This window comes from Citrus sinensis, chromosome 8, assembly GCF_022201045.2.
Source record: "Citrus sinensis cultivar Valencia sweet orange chromosome 8, DVS_A1.0, whole genome shotgun sequence".
NCBI lineage: Eukaryota > Viridiplantae > Streptophyta > Magnoliopsida > Sapindales > Rutaceae > Citrus > Citrus sinensis.
In genome coordinates, this window is record NC_068563.1 from 4,689,472 (window position 1) to 4,715,622 (window position 26,151).

Below are 26,151 nucleotides of genomic sequence, written 5' to 3' on the forward strand. Positions count from 1 at the left end.
GATTTTATGTTGTCTAATTATCTTCATTTTTTATATATTGATTATGCAATTAGATAAATGATATTATATCATATATTTACAACTGTTATTTCAGCAAATAATTAATGATATTTACAATTAGATAAATAATTAGGACTACAACTTTACATTAAGTTCTATGAAATACTTGTCCAATGCAAATAACCCTCACAAATACTCGAGCGATGTATGCTCTACTTGCATTTCGCAAGAGAGAAAGACTACAAATTAGCTCCACTCAATCATGTTTAATTGAAGGAAAATTTGAGTTCATAAGGACTTGAACTGTTGGATGTCAGAGCAAGCGGTCCACCACTCGACCAAAGGCCTAGTATCTTCGTTAACATTGTAAAGTAGTTATGATTTGCTTTCATAATAATAAAAAATGCCATTGTTATTGAGGCTTACCAAACACTTTTTTTTTTTAATTTTCTATTCTTATAAAATAGAAAATGAGTGATGAAAAACAATATCAAAAGCCCAAAATTTTTTCCACTTTTACCCCTTTTATCATAGCCCATCGGCCTCTCCAATTAGTTGAAATCCTGTTGATTCGACCTCTAGATGTAAAATACCATTTGAGTCACATATAGTGTTGGTAGATGGGTAGATCATATCTCACTCAACCAACAAATTGCATGTCATTTGAAAAATGATTTAAAAGTTTAGTATGTTTTTCAATGAGACGTATTTCTTTTAAACTTATACCTGCAATCAATGGGACCGAGAAACGTAAGAAAAGACTGTAAAATAAAATAAACAAATGAAAGATAGAACCAGTTGGCAGACAAAATTTTATAAGGATCCGCCCACATTAGTCGGGTTTTAATAAAATAAAATAGAGTGTAAGGAGCTCAATGAAATTTTACAATAACCAAGTCATAAAAGACAAAATAACAGAGGCGGATCCATTTTATAAACATTCTGAAACAACCAACTTTAAAAAGAAATAAAAAAAGAAGAGATCTAGTAAAAGAAACGTGAGTTTAAAAAGGTAGAAAATGAAAGAATCTTAGTAAGCTTTTCGACAAGATTCTTTTCAATGTCTTTTTCGACAAAATCTTTATTGTCAATATATTGAATAATGATGGTGGTTGAGTTGTCATTATGTATCCCGAATTTAAACCTCTGATACGGTCTATTAAAATAATTCCGGATATTTTGTTTTATATTGTAAGCTTTCCTTTTAATTCTGGTTAACTTGTAAACAATTGTTGCCAAATCATAAACAATTGTCTCACGGAAAGATACTGGGAAATAAGCATGAGTTTAATAAGCTAGACAATGAAAGAATCATACATATGTTATATAGTAATGATTGATTATTTCTGCTAACCGCTAAGATTTCAGTTTTTGGGATCCTTAGTAAACTTGTGACTTTTCGTTTATTAATTAGTTCCTTAAACTTGTGACATAGAATGAATTACTTGTGCCCTAATGAAAAAGCTTAGCTCATAGTAAACTTGTGACATTACCTTTATCACTTAAAAAAAAAGTAAATATACTTGAAAAAAATAGTATTTTTCATAACTTGTGACCTAAAAAATTAATAGCTAGAAAAAGAAAATGGCATACATACAAAGAAAGTTGTGATTCCAACAAAAGCTAACGTTCTTGAAAAGAAAGGAATTTTGTACAAACTTGTGGCTTAAAATCATCAACTTGGAGCATGGCCTAGTGGAAGAGTTGAGACTTCAACTGAGTAATCGTTTAATTATCAAAAAGTAATGACCACTTGTCAATTGATTTATGACTACATGGCAAATCTAAGCAAAACATATATGCACCGGTTCCATCAAAGGCAGAGCCGTTTACTTTAATCTTAGAATAATTTACATGGTGGGTCATATAAGTTGTAACGTTTTGTTTCTGCTATTCATCTTTATGATCTTGAGGACTTAATAAGTGGGTGGAATTATTTTAAGAGATGTTGAGAGTTGTTTGGACTTTCTCTTTTCATGTCGAGAGTTACTTTATTCTAGGTATAATTGTTGTCCTTATTGCTTATAAAAGTTTTTGGGATCCTTAATAAACTTGTAACTTTTCGTTTATTAGTTAATTCCTTAAACTTGTGACATAGAATGAATTGTTATGTAGTGATGAAAAAGCTTAGCTCATAGCAAACTTGTGACATCACCTTTATTACTTGAAATAGTAGCAAATATACTTGGAAAAAATAGCATTTTTTATAACGTGTGACCTAAAAACTAATAATTAAAAAAAATGGCATACATTCTAAGAAAGTTGTGATTCCAACAAAAGGTAACGTACTTGAAAAAAAAAAAAATTGTACAAACTTGTGACTTAAGTTCATCAACTTGGAACATAGCGTAGCGCAAGAGTTGAGACTTCAATCAAGCAATCGTTTAGTTATCGAAAAGTAATGACCAATTGTCAATTGATTTATAGCTGCATGGAAAAACTAAAGTAAAGAATGTATGCACCGATTCCATCAAAAGCAGAGCTGTTTACTTTAATCTTACAATAATTTATATGGTAGGTCATATAAGTTGTATTTTTTGTTTCTGCTGTCTATTTTTATGCCTTTGAGAACTTAATAAGTGGGTGGAATTATTTCGAGAGATGTTGAGAGTTATTTGGACTTTCTCTTTTCATGTTGAGAGTTGCTTTACTCTAGGAATAATTATTATCTCTGTTGCTTATAAAAGAATAGGGAACAATTATTGTCTCCACTTGTGAATTGATTATATTTAAATGATGTCTTTTATTTTAATCTTCAATTAATTTTTTTATTAAAAAAAAGAAAAATAAAGGTAGGTTGATGAATTAATTTTTTATTTTCTTAATAAACATAAAAATAAATTAAGATTTTTAAAAATAAGAAACTCTTTAAAAATAATCAATTCACGATAGGTGACAACAAAAGAAATAATCATAAAATTATATAGTATTAACATATTTTTTTTCAATTAATTATAATATTATAAAATGTTAACATATTCTTTTATTAGTTTTTCAATTAATTGTAACATTATATGATGTTAGTATGTAATATTATCACGGCAATAGCTTTGTTGGAGATACTCGACTGTGGAGTATTTCTTCATAAGTACAAACGATTAAATAATAAAGAATAAAAACTACGATATAATTTTAACCAGACCGTATTATCAATTATGAAATAAAACGAAAGAACCTTTCCCATTTTCCAACAACGAAGGGATAAGGCAAAAATCTATGTCCTTGTAGACTTTGCGGTCTAAAATCATCACGTTATTTGTTTATAGCGAAGACTCAGATGGTGTCAAAAAAGTAAAAACAGAAAATAGAAATTTCTACCGTTCATTATCATAGGTTGCGTGTAATAAAATATTTTAAAAAATATAGACCACCGGATTTGATGCCTCATACAATCAGCGGCTTGAAGTTGTCTTGAAATATAATTGAGAATTTGGAGGAAACTGGTAGCAACAGTGTTGGGTATATTCTAATGCTATTGGTGTCAATGTGCAAGTGTACAAAACAAGTAATAAAGTAATGAGTATCAAAGATCGTCTCCACAGGAATTGATGTTATCAGATTTGCTACAACAATCTTAACAGTGCAGATTTTGTGCTAAAATAAAATAAAACAATTAATGAAACTAATATGCTAATTAAAATAAAAACGTAATAAATAAAATGCAACAAAGTAAATTATCACGTCAATCTTAAGGATAAAACCAATGAGAATATAGAGTAGTTAAGTGAAAAAACTCTCTTAATGGTCTTGACTATTTTCAAATGTTTGGCTCGGTTACTACAACATTTGCTACAGCACTGGGCAGAATCTTTATGTATCATTAGCCGTCGCATGTTAGATATCTTATATCTATATGCAACCTAACAATGATCAGTTGTTATGCCAACATAAGATATAACATTACATGCTTAGGTTCTATTTACCCTACAAGATGAATCCTTATATCTAGTTCATCACTAATCTTAGATTAAGAATGACCATTTTGGGAATCAAGTAAAACTCAATCCAGGAAACTCAATCTAAAACCAAGTATTGCTCTGATATGTTCCACTAAGATATGTCATTTTGCGGCCCTTCGTTAGCTAGTATCATTAAATGGGTGATCAACCGAAATAATGAATAAAAATAAATATTATCAAAACAAACTGTTACAACAAACATACAGCAACTCATATATTCAGTCAATAAACCATCAAGATTTTTTATCACTTAACTACAAATAAATTTAGATCATGATTTGCAAAAGAAAAATAAAGAATAAAGTTTCGGCTATGAAACACATCCCCATGAATAAAAAGTAAATAAGAAAACAAGAAAAGAATAAGAAAGACTGAGTTCTTAATTTATTTCTGCAAATTTTCCTCTTGTGCAGCCCTCAATCTCTCTCTTGAATCATGTTTTTCCTTTGTTTATTTGTGTTTTTCTCCTTGGGTGACGACCCTCTATTTCTTATGATGTGTGCTTCTTTTATAGTTGAAAATTAGGATAAACGGAAGCCTATGGCGCGCATAAGTCAGATTAGGAAACTGCAGATCACAATTCTGCAAGTATCGCACGCGGAATTTTCTCTGTCGTTGTTCCAGGATTGCTATAGCAACGGCTACAACAATATTGCTACAGCAATGGCTACAGCAACTGCACTGTTCTAGATTTGTTTCAATTCTTTTGTAGACAAGTTCTTTTCCATCTTTTGCAAGCCTATTGCATCAACATTCCTTCCATGAATTATAAGCTTCTGGAAACTTACAATTATGCACACAATTTGAGCACGAATTACTTTAAATTAAGCAAAACTTATTAAGACGAAACTAAAATGAATGTTTATGCAAAATGTAACAAAAACGCAATAAAAACATGTTATTTACTCTCAAAGTAATCTTTATTTAAGTCTAAAAGTGTCATGATAACTCTCATTTCATAGAGTTATCATACCCCCAAACTTAAACCATTACTTGTCCTCAAGTAATGACAACAACACTAACACTTCAATCACACAATCATGCAACAAATAACTTAGTTCTGTCATCAAATTTGCAAGGATTCTTCCACCCTCTGATCACACTCTTAATCACGCAAAATAACCATAGCAGTTCAGTTCTAGACTTAGGCTTCATTCCATCCAAAGTGTGTGTGTGCCACTTTGATCAAATTCCAGAGGTACTACAACATTACACAGACATTGCATATAATTCAAAATAGTAGAACACAAATGTATTCACGTGTGGGGGAGCATAATTCACAAATATACTCAAACTGTGCTACAACAATAATAATTTTTTTTTTCACTTACCCTCTTCAATGTGAATGTCTATCACTTGTAATGACGACACCCAATTACTCACTTAAAGTACATGTCAGAGTTACTGCAGCAACACATTCAGGATGTTATATCTAGGTCTTACCTTTGGACTCTTTTGACTCAAGGCTGAACATGAGGCTCATGAACAGACTAGGTTACTTAGTATCCTAGGCAGCAAACCTCTTTATTTTTCATTCCTTCTTCACCATTTTTTTTTTTGCTTTTTTTTCTTTTTTTTATATATAATTGATGCAGCACTGCTCATAGCTCTTGTTACCTTTGGACTCAAGTTTGCATATGGGATGCATACACAACCCTGGTTACTCAGCAACTTAAACCATTGGAGCAGAATTTATTTTATAACAGGCACAGTCTAACAAAAATTTTCCCCCAAACTTGAGATATTTTCTACTCTTTTTTTGTTTTCATGGCTCTGCTACAACATTCTCATAAAACTCAACCAAAGTCTAAGTGTCGGGACAGAATTTCAACCTCCATCTATAACTATCTCTACTTGCCATTCTCATAAATACTGAATAACACTCAATTTATCTTCATTAGGTTTTCAAATCCATACACAAATATTAGATAACAGAGCTTCACACAACACACAACACAAGCATAAACACATGCACTCAAAAACACAACCCCCCCAAACTTTAGTGGTGTTGTGTCTTTACAAGCACACAAAATAAAACCACATAAACTAGACATGCATACACTAAATAAAAGGACATGCAGAATGAATCAAAAAATTCAAACTAAATGAAAGAAAAGTTTTACAGAAAGAAGTAAAATAAACTAGCGGGTAAAGGTATTCCCCGTTTGCTGGAAGCACTGCTGCAGCACAGGCTATAAATGGTCAATTCTTCTTTAATCCACTTCTCAAACGCTTCTTATCATAAAATTTGATCAATCCACTTGCCGCTGCAAAAGCAAGAAATGCCTCTGTTATTTGAAAATCTTCTATTATATGTCATGCTATAAGTGATGCTGCAACAATTCCCTCATGTTTTTTTTTTCTTACACATTTTTTTTTGTTTTTTTTGTTTTACTTACTGTAATTTAACACAAAGACATAAAACATTAGATGCACACTTAAAATAACAAAAAGACAAATTAAATAATTTAGGTCTTTCAGCCTGACCTTTCTTATTCGCTCAACCTGGATCCTTCAAGAATAGATGCTTCTGTAGGTTGTTCACCTTAGTTCCCATGTAGTGCTTCACTTTTAGCCCGTTAACCTTGAATTCTTGTTGGTCTGGAGTGAGTTCCCTTTGCTGGATTTGATCATCAACTCTGAAGGGTTGCTTCTCCCCTGACTATGCTATGTTAGTTGCTCCACAATCTTCATCATCAAGTTCTTTAAATGTTACAGCATTGATTTCTTTCTTACTGCAGCAACTTTGTAATCTCTCTACTACAACAAAGTCCACAACACTGATAAAATTATAATCTTCAATCTCATCGGGACTCTTCATGACATTCAGCACATTGAATGTAACTTGCTGGTCATTCACCCTCATGGTTAATTCTCCTTTTTGAACATCAATTAAAGTCTTTCACGTGGCTAAGAAATGTCTCCCTAGAATGATTGGCACTTCTTTGTCTGCCTCAAAGTCTAGCACAATGAAATCCATTGGAAAAATAAATTTATCCACCTTCACCAACACATCTTCAATCTTTCCTTCTGGATAGGCATGAGATCGATCAGCAAGTTGTAGAGTCACTGTTGTTGGTCTACATTCACCAACTCCCAATTGCTTAAACACTTATAAAGGCATGAGATTGATGCTAGCCCCCATATCGCAAAGTGTTTTGCCTCTGTATTTAGTGCCTATGGAGCATGGGATTGTGAAGCTTCCTGGATCCTTCATCTTCTGTGGTATCTTACTCTGTAGCATTCGGCTGCACTCTTATGTTAGAGCAACTGTCTTAAATTCTCCAAGTCTTCTTTTCTTTGTCAAGACATCCTTCAAAATTTTTGCATAATTCGGCATTTGCTCTAAAGCTTCCACAAAAGGGATATTGATATGTAGTTGTTTCAGCACTCCCAAGATTTTGCTGAACTGCTTGTCTTATTTTTGCTTCTGAAATCTTTGAGAAAATTGTGGTGGATGTCTAAATTGTTGTGTTGCAGCATGTTGTGCAGACTGCTTCTCTTTTGCTCTAGTCAGGTCTGTTGCTACAACCTCGTTATCCACAGGTGTTGGATCATCATTTTTGGCAAATGCTGCAGCTTGACTGCTCTCACCAGTGTGCTGTGAAATGGAGGATTGTGGCTCGTTTTCAATTTGAGTTTCTTTCTGGATTGAAGTGGACTGAGCTTTTCTTTTTGATACACCAACGGGACTATAAACATCCTTTCTAGATCTCAAGTTAATCACTTTGCAGTGCTCTTTCCATTCTCTTCTTGGGTCCCCTGTATTACTGGGTAAACTACCTTGAGGTCTGTTACTAAGTTGTCCAATTTGATTTTTCAAGTTTCTCAAAGATACAGTATGACTTTGGACAACTGCTCCATTCTTCACAATATAATCCTTAATCAAACCTTCAAGGGAGCTGAGTTGATCATTGTTGATGCCTCTTTGCTCTTGATTTTGCTGATAAAATTCAGGTGGTTGAGCAGGTCTATTCTGTCCACTAGGTGCTGCAGTAGTCTGGTTCTGATAACTCCATGAAAAATTCGGGTGCTGTCTCCATCCAGGGTTGTAAGTGCTTGAATATGGATTGTCTTGGTTATGTCTATTGAAGCTGCCCACACAATTGACTAAAGATGGATTCCCAGGACAATTATCAAATAAATGTTCCTCTCCATAATAAACACAAGAGACCTCGGCAACTAGGTTGACACTTGCTGGAGCAGTGGTCATAGCTTTCACTATGTTTGTTAATGAAGTTACTTGGGCTGACAATGTTGTCAAGGCATCTACGTTATGAACTTCTACTGTTCCTCTTGTTGGAGCTTGTCTGGTTGATGGCCACTGGTAGTTATTGTTGGCTATCCTCTCCAAAATTTCACAAATCTCATTGTAAGACTTAGATAGCAAGGCTCCATTTGTTGAAGAGCCCACCATCAATCTAGTGCTTGAGTTGAGACCATTATAGAAAGTTTCCAACTATATGCAGCAAAGAATACCATGATGATGACATCTTCTGAGTAACTTCTTAAATCTCTCTCATGCGTCACAGAAGCTCTCATCTTCAAGTTGATGGAAATATGTGATCTCGTTTCTCAACTTTGCATTCTTAGTTGGCGGGAAGTATTTCATCAAAAATTTGTCAGCTAAATCATTCCATATGGTGATAGAATCTGGTGGTAGAGAATTCAACCATGCTCTTGCTCGGTCTCTCAAAGAAAACGGGAAAAGTCTGAGTCTCAATGCTTCCTGCGATACTCCAACAATCTTGAAAGCATCACTCACTTCGAAAAATAACTTAAGGTGTATATGAGGATCTTCGGATGGCAAACCATTAAATTGCCCCACTATTTGAAGCATCGGAAACATCACGGGTTTGAGTTCAAAATTGCCAGCTTGAATGTCGGGTCTAACTATTCCTGGATGTATGGCTTGAGCAGTCAAAACTACATAGTCTCGAATGGCTTTATCTCTATCGTTCACCATATGAATAATGTTGTTGTGGCTTGGTTGCTCATGAATATTCTGCCCATTCTGACCTTCTTGACCTCCTTGAGCAATTACTGGTTGTATTCCACCTCGAGGGTTCAAATTCCTCATATCTTGCAAATCATCCATTGTTACAACAACTTGTAATTCCTGATGTTCTCTTCTCAATCTCCTTGCGGTTCTCTCAATTTCTGGATCAAATTGGAATTCAACAGATTTATATTTGTGCATGCAAGGGTTGCTAGATCACCTATGTGAACAAAATAAACAAATCAAAATTAAATTAAAAATTAGCACCGTTAAAATTAATTTCATAAATCACAATGAACAATCAATCCCCGACAATGGCGCCAAAAACTTGTTGGGTATATTCTAATGCTATTGGTGTCAATGTGCAAGTGTACACAACAAGTAATAAAATTATAAGTATTCAAGATCGTCTCCACATGGATTGATGTTATCAAATTTGCTACAACAATCTTAACAATGCAGATTTTGTGCTAAAATAAAATAAAACAATTAATGAAACTAATATGCTAATTAAAATAAAAACGTAATAAATAAAATGCAACAAAGTAAATTATCACGTCAATCTCAAGGATAAAACCAATGGGAATATAGAGTAGTTGAGTGAATAAACTCTCTTAATGGTCTTGACTATTTTCTAATGTTTGGCTCGGTTGCTATAACATTTGCTACAGCACTGGGCAGAATCCTTATGTATCCTAAGCCGTCGCATGTTGGATATCTTATATCTATATGCAACCTAACAATGATCAGTTGTTATGCCAACATAAGATATAGCATTACACGCTTATGTTCTATTTACCCTACAAGGTGAATCCTTATATCTAGTTCATCACTAATCTTAGATTAAGAATGACCCTTTTGGGAATCAAGTAAAACTCAATCTAGGAAACATAATCTAAAACCAAGTATTGCTCTGATATGTTCCACTAAGATAGACCCTTTAGCGGCCCTTCATTAGCTAGTATCATTAAATAGGTGATCAACCGGAATAATGAATAAAAATAAATACTATCAAAATAAACTGCCACAGCAAACATGCAGCAACTCATATATTCAGTTAATAAACCATCAAGATTATTTATCACTCAACTACAAATAAATTTAGTTCATTATTTGCAAAAGAAAAATAAAGAATAAAGTTTTGGCCATGAAACACATCCCCATGAATAAAAAGTAAACAAGAAAACAAGAGAAGAATAAGAAGGACTGAGTTCTTGATTTATTTATGTAAATTCTCCTCTTGTGCAGCCCTCAATCTCTCTCTTGCATCATGTTTTTCCTTTGTTTATTTGTGTTTTTCTCCTTGGTTGACGACCCTCTATTTCTTATGATGTGTGCTTCTTTTATAGTTGAAAATTAGGGTAAACGGAAGCCTAGGGCGCGCATAAGTCAAATTAGGAAACTGCAAATTGCAATTCTGCAAGTATCACACGCGGAATTTTCTCTGTCGTTGTTCCAGGATTGCTATAGCAATGGCTACAGCAATATTGCTACAGCAACGGCTACAACAACTGCACTGTTCCAGATTTGTTTCAATTCTTTTGTAGACAAGTTCTTTTCCATCTTTTGCAAGCCTATTGCATCAACATTCCTTCCATGAATTATAAGCTTCTGGAAACCTACAATTATGCACACAATTTGAGCACGAATTACTTTAAATTAAGCAAAACTTATTAAGACGAAATTAAAATGAATGTTTATGCAAAATGTAACAAAATGGCAATAAAAATACGTTATTTACTCTCAAAGTAATCTTTATTTAAGTCTAAAAGTATCATGATAACTCTCATTTCATATAGTTATCAAACAGCATACCTAAAAAAAGAGAAAGTCAACGTACTGCTCTTAGAAATTGGTTACTGATGTTTCTCTTTCTTTTTCAGGTCAACCTTCAATGGAACCGATGCATATACTTAGATTTTTTTGGAAAATTGTAACTGTTGATGGAGTTAAGATTAAAATTGTTATTACTATAATTCTTACCGTAATTACGATTATAGTTGTAATTAAAATTGTAATTGTAACTATAATCATATTGTAATTGGAATTACAATTGAAACAAAAGTTGTAATCGTTGTTCTAATTGAATTTGGAATTAATATAAAAATTTGATATTGAAATTATTATTTTAGGATACATAATTGTAATTGCAATTATAATTTTAATTGCAGCTGCAATTGAAATTTATATTGTAACTCAAATTATAAACTCTAAACATAATTAGAATTGTTCAACAAACAATTGCTCGAAAAAGGTGTCCGCGCCATTTTTCATCTATGAAAAAGAAAGAGAAACAACAGTAACCAATTTCTTATTTCTTCGGTATGATGTTGCGGCCGGTTTCCCGCAAACTCTCAATTATATTTCAAGACAACTTCAACTGCTGATTGTATTAGGCATCAGATCCAGCGGTATATATTTTTTAAAAATATTTTATTGCATGCGACCGCACGGTAAAAAATTATGTTTTTCTGTTTTTTCTTTTTCAACACCATCTGAGTCTTTGCAGATGGTTTTAAACTGCAATGTCTACAATGACATAGACTTTTGCCTTAGCCCTTCGTTAACGGGGAAGGCTCTTTCTTTTTCCTTCATAATTGATAACAATGCACGTTAACATCATATAATATTACAATTAATTGAAAAAATAGAAAAAGAATATGTAAACACTATATAATATTATAATTAATCGAAAAAAATATTAATATTATATAATTTTATGATTATTTCTATTACTCTTAATCATTATGAATAAATATAGGGTTAAATTTGAATTCTCTTCTCATGTGAATTGTCTATCATTAAATAATTTCTTATTTTTAAAAACCTTAATTTACACTTGTTTTTATTAAGACAAAAAAATAATTCATTAACCTACCTTTATTTTTCTTTATCTTTTGAATAAAAATAAAAAAATTTGAAATTTTTAAAAGTAAAAGAGCCAATTTAAATGTAGTCAAGTCAAAAAAATTAATCTAAAATTTACCCATAAATATACATTTCGATTTATAATTGCATGGGCTCCAAAGTATGACCGGAAAGAAAGTCACAGGCATTGATCTTCCTCCGGTTCCTCGGATCCTTGAAAATATTATATTGCCTAATATATCCCCGCGCTATTATTAGTTGAACGTTTATATTCAAAAAGAGTTTTTTACCCACTATCTAGGGATGAGTTATTATTATTAATGATTATAATGGGGATTTTTTTCTTTGGTATATTAAATTATATTCAAAAAGAGTTTTTTACCCACTATCTAGGGATGAGTTATTATTATTAATGATTATAATGGGGATTTTTTTTTTATATATTAAATCATTTGATACTCAAATACCACATTGGGTCTTAACTAATTCATATTCGAATCGGGTAGGATCACTGGAGTGGCAAAATTGTCCCAATAAGTATTCAATGCAACTACATTAATTCTCAAACCTTAAACCAAGGAGCTTGGTTAAGTAAAAATATCCTCATGTCAGCTGGTATACACGCTTGTTGGTAAAGGGACTTTAGTCAAATAAATGGGTGGGAATTAATTTAATGTTAGATATTACTATTATTACAACAAAAACAACTATTATTATTATTAATACTAGGGATGAGCCAATCATTTTTCACTATTACAATCAACTTCAGTTAATGTCTAAAATACTGTTACCGTCGATGTGTCAATCCTCTAATTTAACTAATATTAAATATATCATTTAATTAAATGCAAGGAAAGATAATAATTCCTTTTTCACTAATGCAAACATCTTTAATTAATAAGATTATTTTTCTAATGATTCTTTTGTTAGGGGAAAAAAAAAAGGTTTGGACGAGGATGAAAATGTTTATTCGTTAAACACTAACTCTTGTCCTTTATTTTTACTTTAAACCTTATAAATACAGGTGCAGAGCGCAATCACGACTATCTGAGCAAAGCCTATGGTACTATTATGATTGATAAAGCAAGGGATGAGCTATTCATCTTTCAATATTGAATCATCAACTATTAATAACACATTTACGTGGTCTAATATGTGTCACACATAATTAAATATAATTGATAGTAGTAATAAAAAATAGTTATAAATTATGATACTACTTCACATCGACTCAAAAATGAATATTACGTTAAATACCGTGCTCTTCATGTATGAGTCTCAATTCGATACTATATAAAAATCCATAAGTTTACTCATACCTAAAAACTAACTCAGGTTAAACGGGTGCTTCAAATTTATTATTAGCCCAATAATTATTATCAACAGATGGATATTATCCTCAATATTAACGTACAACTCTATTGATTAACATATTAATTAGATACAAAATTTTAGATCGATTCTTCGGAAAAATGCTTGGTACGTATGTGCCGATGTTATTGATTCTTTGACTTTATACGGAGAAATAACACTATCTACTTTATAATTAAACTTTGTATGTCACATGTAACGGTCAAAATTTTTTGTTACCCGTCACATTATTTTTCACAGTACTTAAATAATTTTTTGTTATATTTATAAATTCATACATCAAAATTAGAGTGTATACTACTATAGTAAATCTGACAAAAAAATTAATAAGACTAACAAAAAAAATTGTAACTAGCGCACCGTGGTAGGGGCGGCTCAAGGGGTACTGGTGCCTTATGCGAAATTGTTTTTAGGTCTTTTTTAAAAATTGAAATAAGATAAAATTTATAAAGTTATCAAAAAAAGTTAAAAAATTTCTTAGATTCATATTTTTTTTAAAAGGTGAGACTATTTATACTCTAAAAAATATTCTGAATAATTTTTTACTTTAAACACTCATGTGTTAAATTTTTAAAATAAATTTTTACTAACACACTTTGAAAAATGATAAAATAGCCCTAAATCTCTTCCATTAGTCGGACAATTTTATCCTCTCTACACCCCCATCAAGGTAGGCATTCACAATCAAATTGGGGGTATACCTTCTTGTTCAACAAAAAATTCATCAATAATCTATTATCATGAACCAGACGCTGAAAAGATTGGAAATTTTGTTTCCGTAAATATCAACGAAAGTTGAACAAAATTCAAAGACTGCTAAGAATTTTTGTTTTTGAATATTCAGTATACATCTTAAGTTAAAAAATAATAATAATAAAAAATCCTATTAGGTAAAGATCAAGCCGCTGGATTTCTTAAAATCGATTTTAAGCAGATTACAAATAAAGTGAAGCAACAAACCCGCTCTTCTTGAGCAGTAGATAAAAAAAAAAAAATTGTTAATTTGTATATCTCACGTAGTCTTAGCGTTATTGCTTGTACGATTAATGAATTGAAGTATAAAAATGATGGAGATGGAGATATATAAAATTCAAGTGTAAAATAATGATCAAGATGTAGATAGATAAAATTTTAATGTGTGTTAAAAGCCATATAATTTGTTTGGTTTTGAAGAAACGTGTTTTCATTTCTTAAATAAAGCATTATACATTGAGAGTTATTTATAGATGCAGCGGCTACATTTTTTCAAAGATTACATGTGTGAATACGGAAGGAAATGTGTCAATCCGTTCGGCGCGGATCTTGTCTTTGACAAGTGCAGATTACCCCTTTGACAAGTGCAGATTCTGTCTTTGAAAGTTTCATTCAATGCCGTTTTATATGATTCTCAACACTCCCCCTCAAGTTGGTGCATAGATGTCTTGCATGCCCAACTTGTCTAGGAATTTTGTAAATGCCCTGCTTGAAATGGCCTTCGTTAAAATATCTGCAAGTTGATCTTCTGATCGAATTTTCGGCAGTTCTAAGATTTTTTCATCTAATTTCTCCTTGATGAAAAATCTATCTACCTCCACATGTTTTGTTCGATCGTGTTGAACTGGGTTATGAGCAATATCTCGTGCAGCTTTGTTGTCACAGTATAGTTGTATTGGTTGTTGTGATGGATAGCCCAAATCGTTTAAGATAAAACTTATCCATAGCCCTTCACATATCCCAAGGGCCATGCCTCGATATTCTGCTTCAGCGCTCGAACGGGCAACGACATGTTGTTTCTTGCTTCTCCATGTGACAAGGTTTCCTCCCACAAAGGTAAAGTATCCTGAAGTAGAGCGTCTATCACTAACTGACCCAGCCCAATCTGCATCAGTATAAACTTCTATGTTGCTGTAATCTTTATTTTTGGAAAATAAGATTCCTTTTCCTGGATTTGTCTTCAGGTACCTCAGGATCCGCATTACTGCTTTCATGTGTTGTTCTCCGGGATTATGCATAAACTAGCTTACAACACTTAATGCATAAGCAAGATCTGGCCTTGTGTGGGACAAGTACATCAATCTTCCAATCAGCCTTTGATATCTTCCTTTGTCTACTGGAACTTGGTCTGAAGTAATACAAAACTTCAGTCCTTCTTCTATTGGGGTGTCAATAGGCTGACAAGCTGTCATTCCCGTTTCGTGCAATAGATCTAAGGCATATTTCCTTTGAGACAGAAAGATTCCTCCCTTAGATCGAGAAACCTCAATTCCAAGAAAGTATTTTAAGGCACCTAAATCCTTCATCTCAAACTCTCTTGACAAGTACTTCTGAAGAGCCTCTGTTTCTTCCTCGTCGTTGCCTGTAACTACCATATCATCCACATAGACAATAAGGGCAGTGATTTTACCTTGTCGTTTTTTAATGAATCAGGTATGATCTGAATTGCTTTGGTTATACCCAAAACGAACCATAGCCTTTGTGAATTTCCCGAACCATGCTCTTGGGGATTGCTTCAACCCATACAATGATTTCTTCAATTTGCATACTTTCTGATTGAGTCGTTCTGGTCCACTGCATCCTGGTGGCAAATCCATATAAATTTCTTCAGACAGATCTCCATGGAGGAAAGCATTCTTTACATCAAACTGTTGCACTGGCCAATCCAAGTTGACTGCTAATGATAATAAGATACGAATAGTATTAATTTTTGCTACTGGTGCAAACGTATCAGTATAATCAATCCCGTAGGTTTGGGTGTAACCCTTAGCTACAAGTCTTGCTTTGTATCGTTCAATAGAGCCATCTGCTTTGTATTTTATAGTGTAGATCCATCGACAACCCACTGGTTTCTTTCCTGGTGGAAGATCAACTAGTTCCCATGTTTGATTTTTCTGAAGAGATCTCATTTCATCATTCATAGCCACTTTCCACTTTGAATCTTTTAAAGCTTCCTGCACACTGTTAGGAATAGATACAACAGATAATTGATTCACAAATGACTGATTTGATTCTGACAAGCGATGGTTAGACACAAAATGACTCATAGGGTATTTGACTCTACTAGAGAAGTCAGGCTCATATGTGGGTTTAGGGATACCTCTATTTTGACGCTGGGGAAGAATTCTTCTGATCGGACTTGTGGTAGGAACATCCTCTGCAGACGATTGGTTAGGTATTTCTTCATGTGACTCATTCTCGATTGCAATTGTGTCTGAGTTATTGTGCTCCCCAAATGTGTCTTCACATATCTCAGCCTGCGAATCATCACCATTTGCTTTTCCTGTATCTTGAAGGTTTACTATCTCAATGGAAGATTGACTTTCTTCAGGTGGAAGATATGTAAGAGTATGAATTTCCTCTTCATTATACTCCCCCTGAAATTCAGACTCTGACAAGTAGTACATGATATCTTCATGAAAAACGACATCCATGGTGATGTATATTTTTCTTGATGGTGGATGATAGCATCGGTATCCCTTTTGATGTAAGGCATACCCTACAAACACACAACGTAGTGCTCGAGGAGATAATTTGTCTTGTTGCGGTAAATGAACGAAGGCAACACAGCCAAACACATGTGGGGGTAGATTCGGCACATTTGGTGACATAATTGCATCATTCAGAACTTGGAAAGGAGTCTGGAATCCAAGGGAGCTTGAAGGTGTTCGATTGATCAAGTATGCTGCGGATGCCAGTGCTTCTCCCCAATAAGATAATGGCATGTGGGCTTGGATTAGTGATGCTCGAACAACTTCTAGTAAATGTCTGTTTTTTCGTTCAGCAACGCCATTTTGTTGGGGTGTCCCCACACAAGTGGTTTGATGGATAGATCCTTGTGATTTCAGAAACTGTTGAATTGCTGTGCTCATATACTCGCCTCCATTATCAGTATGTAGAACTCGAATTTGTGTCTGAAATTGATTTGTCACCATCTTATGAAATCTTTGAAATAAAGAGTTTACTTCGTCTTTCGATTTCATCAGAAAAATCCATGTCATTCTGCTACAATCATCAATAAATGTAACAAACCAACGAGCACCTCCAATTGTAGAAACTTTAGATGGCCCCCATACATCAGAATGTACTACCATAAAAGGAACTGGATTTTTATTTAAGGACAATGGAAAAGTAGTTCGATGGCTTTTTGAAAGTTCACAAACATCACATTTAAAGTTACAAACATCAAATTTCAGAAACAAACTAGGAAATAATTTTTTTAAGTAACCAAATGACACATGCCCTAAACGTCTATGCCATAACCAAATTTCTGATTTCCCTTTTTTTATGGAACTATCTGCGACTAGTGCGGGGCTTAGCTTTCCAGTGTTTGTTGATGACATCTCCAAGTAGTACAAGTTGCCTCGTCTAATACCATAACCAATCGTTTGCTTCGTTTGGATGTCCTTAAACACACAATGATCAGGCCAAAAAATTACAACACATGATAAGTAAGTGGTTAATTGAGACACAGATAAAAGATTATAATCTAAAGATGGAACAATTAACACAGCGTCTAAATTTAATTCATTTGTGAGTCGTAAAGATCCTTCCCCAATAACTGAGGTTGTGGTTCCATTTGCAGTGGAAATATGTTTTTGTGAAGATGGTTTCAATTGAGAAACTTGTCGAGAATCAAAAGTCATATGATCAGTTGCCCCAGAATCAATTATCCATGTACTATTAATAACAGGTGTAAGAGTTTTAAGGGCCTTACCTGGACTGACAGAGGTTGCGATTTGCACTGAAGATTCTTTTCTAAGATCTGTAGTGGATGTGGATACTGCAGTTTTTTATCCATGCTTGGTGCTCTTCTTTCGAGTATCCCACCAGTCAGGATATCCAATGATTTCAAAACATTGTTCTTTCGTATGACCCTTCTTTCTACAATGAGTGCAATGGAGTGATGACTTGTCAACAAACTTCCTTTGAGGCTGTTGTCGTGCTATCATAGCAGACGTTTCTGAGTCGACCTTCTTGTTTAGTTTGCTTTGCCGTATATCTTCTCTTCGGATCAGAGAATAACATTCTTCTAAGTCTGGGATAATGTCTTTTCGTAGAATTTCTCCACGAACTTGGTCAAATTCTTCATCTAGCCCAGCAAGAAAAATGTGCACTCTCAATCTTTCAACAGACCTTCTGTATATTACAACATCTTCTGGATCCTTCATGACCACTTTATCTCGGTGATCAAGTTCTCGAAATATTTCGACCAATTCTCCATAGAATTTAGAGAGTGGTTGTCCATTTTGCTTGGTAGAGAATGCCTTCTGGTTTAGAGTGAAAACTTGTAATTCATCGCTTCCATCATAGAAGGCTTTTGATAATGCATCCCAGATTTCGTAGGCTGTAGGAATTCGTAAATATCGCTTCATGATCTCTGGAGACATGGATATGAGTAACCATCTTTTTACTTTTTGGTTCTCACTATACCATTTCTCATATTCCTTTGAAGATTCCTCAAATGGCTTTGTGTTGCTACGAATATATGAGAGTTTTTCTCTTTCTGCAAGATGCATCTCCATTATTTGAGACCAAACATCGTAGTTTGTCTCAGTGAGGATAATTCCAGCATTAAATACTCCATCAGATTGAACAGATTGAATGACAACAGGACTAGATTCAGTTGGAGTTTTCTCCATTTTTTTTTCTTTTTTTTTCTTTTTTTTTTGTTTTTTTTTTTTGTTTGTTTTTTTTTTTCGTCTAGATTGAAAGAAGAAAAAAAACAACCTTTTTAGGTAACAAAACGACAGGTCGTTTGGCCACTGCTTACCAAACCGACATGTCGGTTATGGTGGAATATAAACGACATGTCGTTTTAATCCTGCTGTGCTTCTGGATACTAAGCGTCACGTCGTTTTATCTATAATTTAAAAACGACATGTCGGTTTTAATATAACAAAAAACGACACGTCGTTTTTTTACTTCTGCACTTCTGAGATAAAAACGACATGTCGGCTGACGCCGTCTTCAACCTCTGGAGCGCGTGAGAGGGCGTGAATGATGACAGAGGCGCGTGGTTGACTGGCCGTGGCTTCGGGTGGCGCGTGGGAGCGCGTGAGAATGTGTTTAAATGCGAAATTTTTACAGTTTCCTCACTGAAAACTGAGAAATTTGGTGGTATTCTTGGTTTTTGAGGAACACAGTCTCGGAAAATTGATGGGATTGTTGATAAATTTGTAAACTCAAGTTTTTTACGTATGGGTGGCTTGTTTCTTGATCGGCATGGATATCTGTAATGGTAGGAATGGGTTTAAGAAAGAAAATGGTGGGAAAAATGGGTGTGGGAGGAATTTGGTTTCCTCTGTTTTTGTTACAAACAGAGCAACGGAACTTGAAGAAACTTGAGCGTATTCATAGCTCTGATACCATGAAGAAACGTGTTTTCATTTCTTAAATAAAGCATTATACATTGAGAGTTATTTATAGATGCAGCGGCTACATTTTTTCAAAGATTACATGTGTGAATACGGAAGGAAATGTGTCAATCCGTTCAGCGCGGATCTTGTCTTTGACAAGTGCAGATTCTGTCTTTGAAAGTTTCATTCAATGCCGTTTTATATGATTCTCAACAGGTTTTACAGTGTTAAAAGCCATATAATTTGTTTGGTTTTACAAAACTGTCCTTTATAAAAAATTAAATGGTGGCTATTTCAGGAATTCAATATTTGATTAAAAATTAAAAATTTAAATGTTCAGAATATTTTTTAGAGGACAAACAGTCACACTCTTTTTTTAAATTAAAAAATATATATATCTTTCTACAGTTTGTTTGTAGACTTTTCATACCTAGATTTTCTTTGTAGACATAATAGTAAACGACGAACAAATAATACCATAATATTTCAGGAAATGAAAATAAAATATAAAAAACATAATAATTTGTAATTGACTGTAACTCCATATGGTATTATCATGTTTTTATCATTATATTTTTCAATTTACTGTAACTCCATATAGTATTAACTTGTATTTTATTGTTACTGTGAAAAATTTTCTGAATTTTGATATTTTTGAGGACCCAAGCATCATGATAAATAAACTTGCACTGTTAATCCAGTACACTTTATCTTCGTGTATATAAAAGAGTAGAAGACATAAGCCTTGTCATACAACTCAATATCTCACAAAGGGTATCTCTGAGGAATCTTGGTTTTATTGACAACATGAGACCACTCTTTGTTCTCTGCACACTTTCGGTGCTTCTCTTGGTATGATTTTTAAGTTGAACGTTATTATTCATTTAGAAGTTAACTTCTACAGAAATATTAGAACTGGCAATTTCTAATCCTTTTATTAGATTTTGCATTAATATATGATTGGTCTAATTGCTGTCTTTGTTTTTCTTTCCGTATTTCAGCTTGCCAGCACAATTGATGCAAGGAAAGACCTGGAGGAATATTGGAGAATTGTCATGAAAGGACAGCCCATGCCTGAATCAGTCCAAGACCTACTTACCGTGCATCGTGCCGCTTCTACCACCGATGAGAATGCTGATCAAAATTCAAATCTTTTAATTTTATCCGATACTGTTCGGCCGTCCGAGGTGGAATCCTTTGCCAAGAATTTTAACCTGAGGCCGAATATTCTTGGGTACTTCCCCAAAAGCCATATTGACCAACTGTCCGAAATGAATTTTAACTCGAGGCCGAATTTCCTTCAGCACGATTCCGACAACAGCCATAATAACCAACCGTCTGAGGTGAAACCATTTTCTAAGAATGTTAACCTGAGGCGGAATATTCTTGGCTACTTCCCCAAGAGCCATATTGACCAACCGTCCGAAATGAATTTTAACTCGAGGCCGAATTTGCTTCAGCACGATTCTGACAAGTCATAATGACCAGCCATCCGAGGTGAAATCCTTTGATAAAGACGTATTGAAACCTGATAATAAAGTTGACGCTAATGCTTAAATGAAACTCATGTTTTCATCAACGGAGAGAATTAGCCCCTAATGATGTTAAGCAACTGGTCTACTCTCGTCTGTCGTGATAATAAGCGTTTGTATTATGTTTTTTATTTAAATAAGTGGCCGGCGGCTTAGTGCTCTTGCTATGTTATTGTGTGTGTGGTCGTTACTTTAGCTGTACATGGTAATGTGAAAGAGCCAAAGAGGTATGTAAATAAGTTGATGCAGTTGAAGGATGTGATCAGTGTAAAATGTTATTGGATAAAAGCGTATGTTTAAGTTCTTCTTTTCTTTATTTATTTTTGTAAATGGGGCCAATTGAATTTTCGTACTGATGAATGATATAAATAACCATTATCAGCGCAATGGGAAAACTAGCAAAAGCAATGAAATCAAACTAGCAAAAGATTTAAAAGTTTTCATGAAATTTTAGTTTATTATAGAGATGATAAATTGATTGATGAGCACCGACCCTCCATTTATATAGAGAATCATAACATACAAAAGGAAATAATGATACAACTATAATTTTGAGAATTTAATTTATTGATAATGGTTGAGTCAATTATGGGCTTAACTCTGTGCCTTCGCTATTAGCAATAGCCCATCCCAAAGCAGTCGTCCTGTAATCTCTAAAATTAAATCCCAAAACTCATTATATATAAACCACTCATGGAGCGTTTACTTCATAAAATGGGAATGTGGTGGAATAGGAATGATCTGAAATGAGAACGAAATTTTAATGTTTACTTACCAAAAATAAATGAGAATGAGAATGTGCTAAAATGTCATTGATGTGTTTACTTAGCAAAATAAATGGGAATAAGAATCAATTCACCAAAATACCCATAGTGTTAAATAATGTAATTTTTATTAACTAGATACATGTATACATATTATTATAAAGATGATATTAATTATAATAATAATAATAATAATAATAATAATAAATGTTAATAATGATAATAGTAATAAAAATAATAATAACAATAATTAATAACAACTAAAATAATAAAGTTAATAAAATTTAATAATAATAATAATAATAATAATAATAATGACATTTAAAATAATAAAATTAATTGTGATTTGAATGAGGGTAATTCGGAAAATATGAAAAAATTAAAGAAATATAAAAGTCAGTTCAAGGAATGAGAATCCGCATTCCCAACCCCCCATGAGAATGGGATTCTCATTCTTTATTCCCAAATTGTGTGGGACCCACACATTTTATTCATATTCCCAAATTACATTTTACTAAATAAACATGAGTTTCATTCTCATTCCTTCATTCACATTCCCTAAACCCTCAAGTAAACACATCATCAAGTCTTAGCTTCCTTTCAGATATGAGATCAGTTATTTTTCTTTAATTTTCCAACTGTAGGAGAGTACTTTGAGTGCCAATTTATTCTTTACTTGAAAGCATCAATATTCGTTTAGTTTTTATATTTTAATTTAAATGTCCGCTTAGTTCTTATATTTTGAAAACTGTCTCAAAACACCAATGCTGTTAAATATATTACACTCCTACCCTTACTTTTTCTTTTTCTTTTAAAATAATACAACTGTAACAATATTTTTTTTCGTTCTTGAGGATATTAATGAAAAGAAAAAAATGTTAATTTAGCAAATTAGCCTTGTAATTAACTTAAAAATTTCCACAAAATGTTATTGTTTTACTTTTAGGATTAATTTGGTAAATTATTTTTTTATAAAATAAATATTAATAAAATTGTAACAAGGATACTGAACATTTCTTTAAGTTGGCTAATATCAATTTATTTATAAATAAATTATTAACAAGATTATTTCACAGGTACAAAAAATACTAGTTTTTTATATTGATATTTATTGGTTAATTTTATAATAAATAGTTATTGGTCAATTTACTAATTAAATTTTTATAGAAAAATTAATTAATGTCAAGAATATTATTGTAAGGGTATTATTGTAAAAGTAAAGAACACTTGAAAGCAAGAATGTAACATATTTAACTACAACAGTAATTTTAAGGCATTTTTTTAAAATATAGAGAGTAAATGGACACTTAACTCAAAATATATGAATTAAACAAACACTTACTCCCAAAACATCATTTTGAGCATGCAAATATATCATTTCAAAAAGTTCTTATAGAGATAACCCATAATCTTTCACTTATAATGAGGACCACCCTTATAGTTTGAAATAATTTCATTTGAAAAGCATGTTTTATATGCAAATAACTTTTCAACCTCCTTTAGATTTGCTATATTGTTATTTTTCTTAATATAAATCTTTAAGAATCTATTACTAGTAGGTGTAAGATATGATATCTAATAAACTATCTAACACAAATTAAATAAATAAGTTGTAATTTATTAAAAAAATATTGCTTTTATGCTGGTAATTAATGGTGACAATAAAAAAATATTCAACTCAATAATAAGAAAATTCTATGCTGGAGTGACTAAAATTACAGTATCCATGATGAGATAAACATAAATTTTATAAATTACATATAAGACTAGTAAATAGAAGATATAATAAGTAAATTAATATAAGAGTGGAAAATTTGTGTTTTAAAATCACAAACAAAACAAACACTTAGTAAAAATAATACAAAACTTGTAAATCAACATTAAACTTTAATTAAGTAAAAACAGTTTATCCATTTAATTTAATTAAACAAAAAAATTAACTCATCAATTGGAAACAAAAAAAAAATTGTATTGAAAACAATTGGAATAAGTTTTGTTGAATTGGTTTAACTATAAATTCTATATTAATTCTAGGACATTTATAAATTTTCTTTTCATTTTCTATAATAGTATTTATTTAGTACACAAGTTAATTATGTGAAATTATTTTTCTTAATGTGGATCAAGCCAAAACAAAATAAAAAGATATTCTTATATTACTAGACATAGGTGATATATCAATAAAATTGGATCTAATTTTCAGTTTAACACATATTTTATGTAGTTTTAAACTCCGGTTCTTAATTGTATTTAAAGATCATTCAGGTTTTCTATCAATAAGGTTTAGAATAATGCAAAATCACCTTATCTTACAAATAGCTAGTTTTCAAAAACATGAAAAGAGTAGTTTTTTAAAATTGATTTTGAGAATTAGTTTTATCCTTCATAGAATTTTACATATATTATTACATATATTATATAAACCCAAGACTATCATTTTTTTTGTTTAAAACAAAAATCAGTAAATTTATAAGGTAATTATTATTATAAAGTTACACATTTTGACATTTGTAGTAAGAACATGAGAGGATACCTGGAGTGTGTTGGGATTTGGGCGGAAGAGAAAGGAGCCCTTGGAATTGGGAAACAAATGAAATTATCTGCATGGTCCTTGTACTCATGGAGGGACTGTTAACTTCTGAACCAACAATGCTGAAATGCAGGGTCAAAAATCAACATTAACTTGATGAATAATTGTTTGAAAAAGAAAAAGTAAGAAAACTTTATTAATATAAAAGAGAGCAAAGGAGCACAACCATACAGAAGTTGTATAAAGGAATATTAATCAAGCTTGATTAAAATTCTTCTTTTATCCAATACCTAAGGGTGGGCGTCGGTTCGGTTAAGTTTGGTTTCGGGATAAATTTTCGGTTTTGGATCAGTTCGGGATCAAAAATTAAAAAAAAAACCCTTTGGTTTTTTTTTTAAAAATAAAATCTTATCCAAAACCGATAGGTTGGTTTTGGTTTTCGGTTTCTAATCAGTTTCTGTTTTCTTAATGGTTTTATTTATGCAATCAGTTTTTCGGTTCATCTTAACGGTTTGGTTTTCGATTTGATTTTTTGGATCATTTTCTATTTCAAACCATGTACAATAATTTCCTCATTTTCAATAACTATATAATATATTCAAAACATGTACAATCTACAATTTCATCAATTACTACTACATCATTAAAATAAAATAATTTACAAAATCATCCTTCATAATCTCCTCTACAACATTGTTATTTTCTTCCATCCTGCACACAAGGCCTACTATAATCAATGTATAATCAAACAAAAATAAAATAATTTACAAATTTGTACTTTTTTTTAAAAAAGGCAAGAATTATGGACTAAAGCGAAGAATTTTCAGAATTATAGTTACTATTTTTAATATCAAAAGTTTTGGCCTAAAATGTAAATGAAATAAAATAAGTATTTGTGCCGTAATAGCAATTAGCAAAACATTAGGGACTGCAATCATATTTTATCTTGTTGACCTTTGGTCGAGGACTATTATGAAAAGTTAGCAAACAAATCAAATCATAATAGAATTCCTATATGCAAACATATCCTAAATATTGGGCTATAATAAAATTTTATGAAAAAAAGGATCTAAATGATATTATCTCTCCTTCATCTTCAACATTTCGTGATTTTCTCACTCCTCACCCAGCACTGCCAGGAGCACAAAATCCAAATGAAAAAATTGAAAAAAATACAATAACATACTCATATTCAAACAAAACTAATAAAACTAAATAATATTAATAACTTAAACAAACATGAAATAAGAGCATATCAAAGAGCCATTTCAAAAAAAAAAAAAACCAGACCCATTTCAAAAAAAAAAGAAAAGAAAAACTGAGCAAGTTAGTCACGAATGGAAACAAACTTATTACCTGACTGGCTAGCTATCGACGGACTAAGGAATGAAATGAAGCGGAAGGTCGGCAGTAAGGAGAACGGGCAAAGGCAAATGCGAGTTAGGGTTTGGGTTGTGGGTAAGCGATTATGCTGCAGCTGAAACTGAGAGAGAGAGAGTGGTGCAAACTGCAAATGTTTAACTTGTGTATATATATATATATATTCTAGCAAAATTACGAAAATACCTTAAATTCGATTCAGTTCGGATTTTATAATTTTTTATTCGAAAATTGAACCGAACCGAACCACTCAGTTCGGTATTTATAAATCTGAATTTTTTGTTTAAAAAAACCAAACCGAAACCCAAAAAAACCCATCCGGACCAAATTTTTTTTGGTTTCGGATCGGCTTTGCCCACCCCTACCAATACTAAAAGATGAAACCCAATATTCCTGTTGTAGTATATGGTGAGAAC

General features: G+C 32.3%; 2 protein-coding genes, 1 long non-coding RNA gene and 1 other non-coding gene across 4 annotated transcripts; 1 reads left to right on the forward strand and 3 right to left on the reverse strand.

Annotated features, from left to right (window-relative positions):
* Window positions 1–8,434: 8,434 nt before the first annotated feature.
* Window positions 8,435–8,541, forward strand: LOC127899457 (small nucleolar RNA R71). Its single transcript, XR_008051335.1, has one exon. It is a non-coding gene; the product is annotated as a small nucleolar RNA R71 (small nucleolar RNA).
* Window positions 8,542–15,191: 6,650 nt separating this feature from the next.
* Window positions 15,192–15,545, reverse strand: LOC127899128 (uncharacterized mitochondrial protein AtMg00810-like). Its single transcript, XM_052432103.1, has one exon. The coding sequence runs from the start codon at window positions 15,543–15,545 to the stop codon at window positions 15,192–15,194; it is 354 nt and encodes a 117-aa protein (XP_052288063.1).
* A 1,718-nt stretch (window positions 15,546–17,263) lies between these two features.
* On the reverse strand, window positions 17,264–19,686 carry LOC127899087 (uncharacterized). Its single transcript, XM_052431904.1, has 2 exons — window positions 17,888–19,686; window positions 17,264–17,576 (listed from the first exon to the last, which is right to left on the reverse strand). The coding sequence occupies exon 1, from the start codon at window positions 18,810–18,812 to the stop codon at window positions 17,964–17,966; it is 849 nt and encodes a 282-aa protein (XP_052287864.1). The 5' UTR covers window positions 18,813–19,686; the 3' UTR covers window positions 17,264–17,576; window positions 17,888–17,963.
* A 1,834-nt stretch (window positions 19,687–21,520) lies between these two features.
* On the reverse strand, window positions 21,521–25,853 carry LOC107178096 (uncharacterized). The gene is made up of 3 exons (XR_008050909.1): window positions 25,712–25,853; window positions 24,359–24,477; window positions 21,521–21,802 (listed from the first exon to the last, which is right to left on the reverse strand). It is a non-coding gene; the product is annotated as an uncharacterized LOC107178096 (long non-coding RNA).
* Between the last annotated feature and the right edge of the window lie 298 nt (window positions 25,854–26,151).

Bases quoted from the DNA above. Each gene is read 5' to 3' on its own strand.
- LOC127899128 (XM_052432103.1), bottom strand. From the start codon at position 15,545: ATGGTAGTTACAGGCAACGACGAGGAAGAAACAGAGGCTCTTCAGAAG.
- LOC127899087 (XM_052431904.1), bottom strand. From the start codon at position 18,812: ATGGAGAAAACTCCAACTGAATCTAGTCCTGTTGTCATTCAATCTGTT.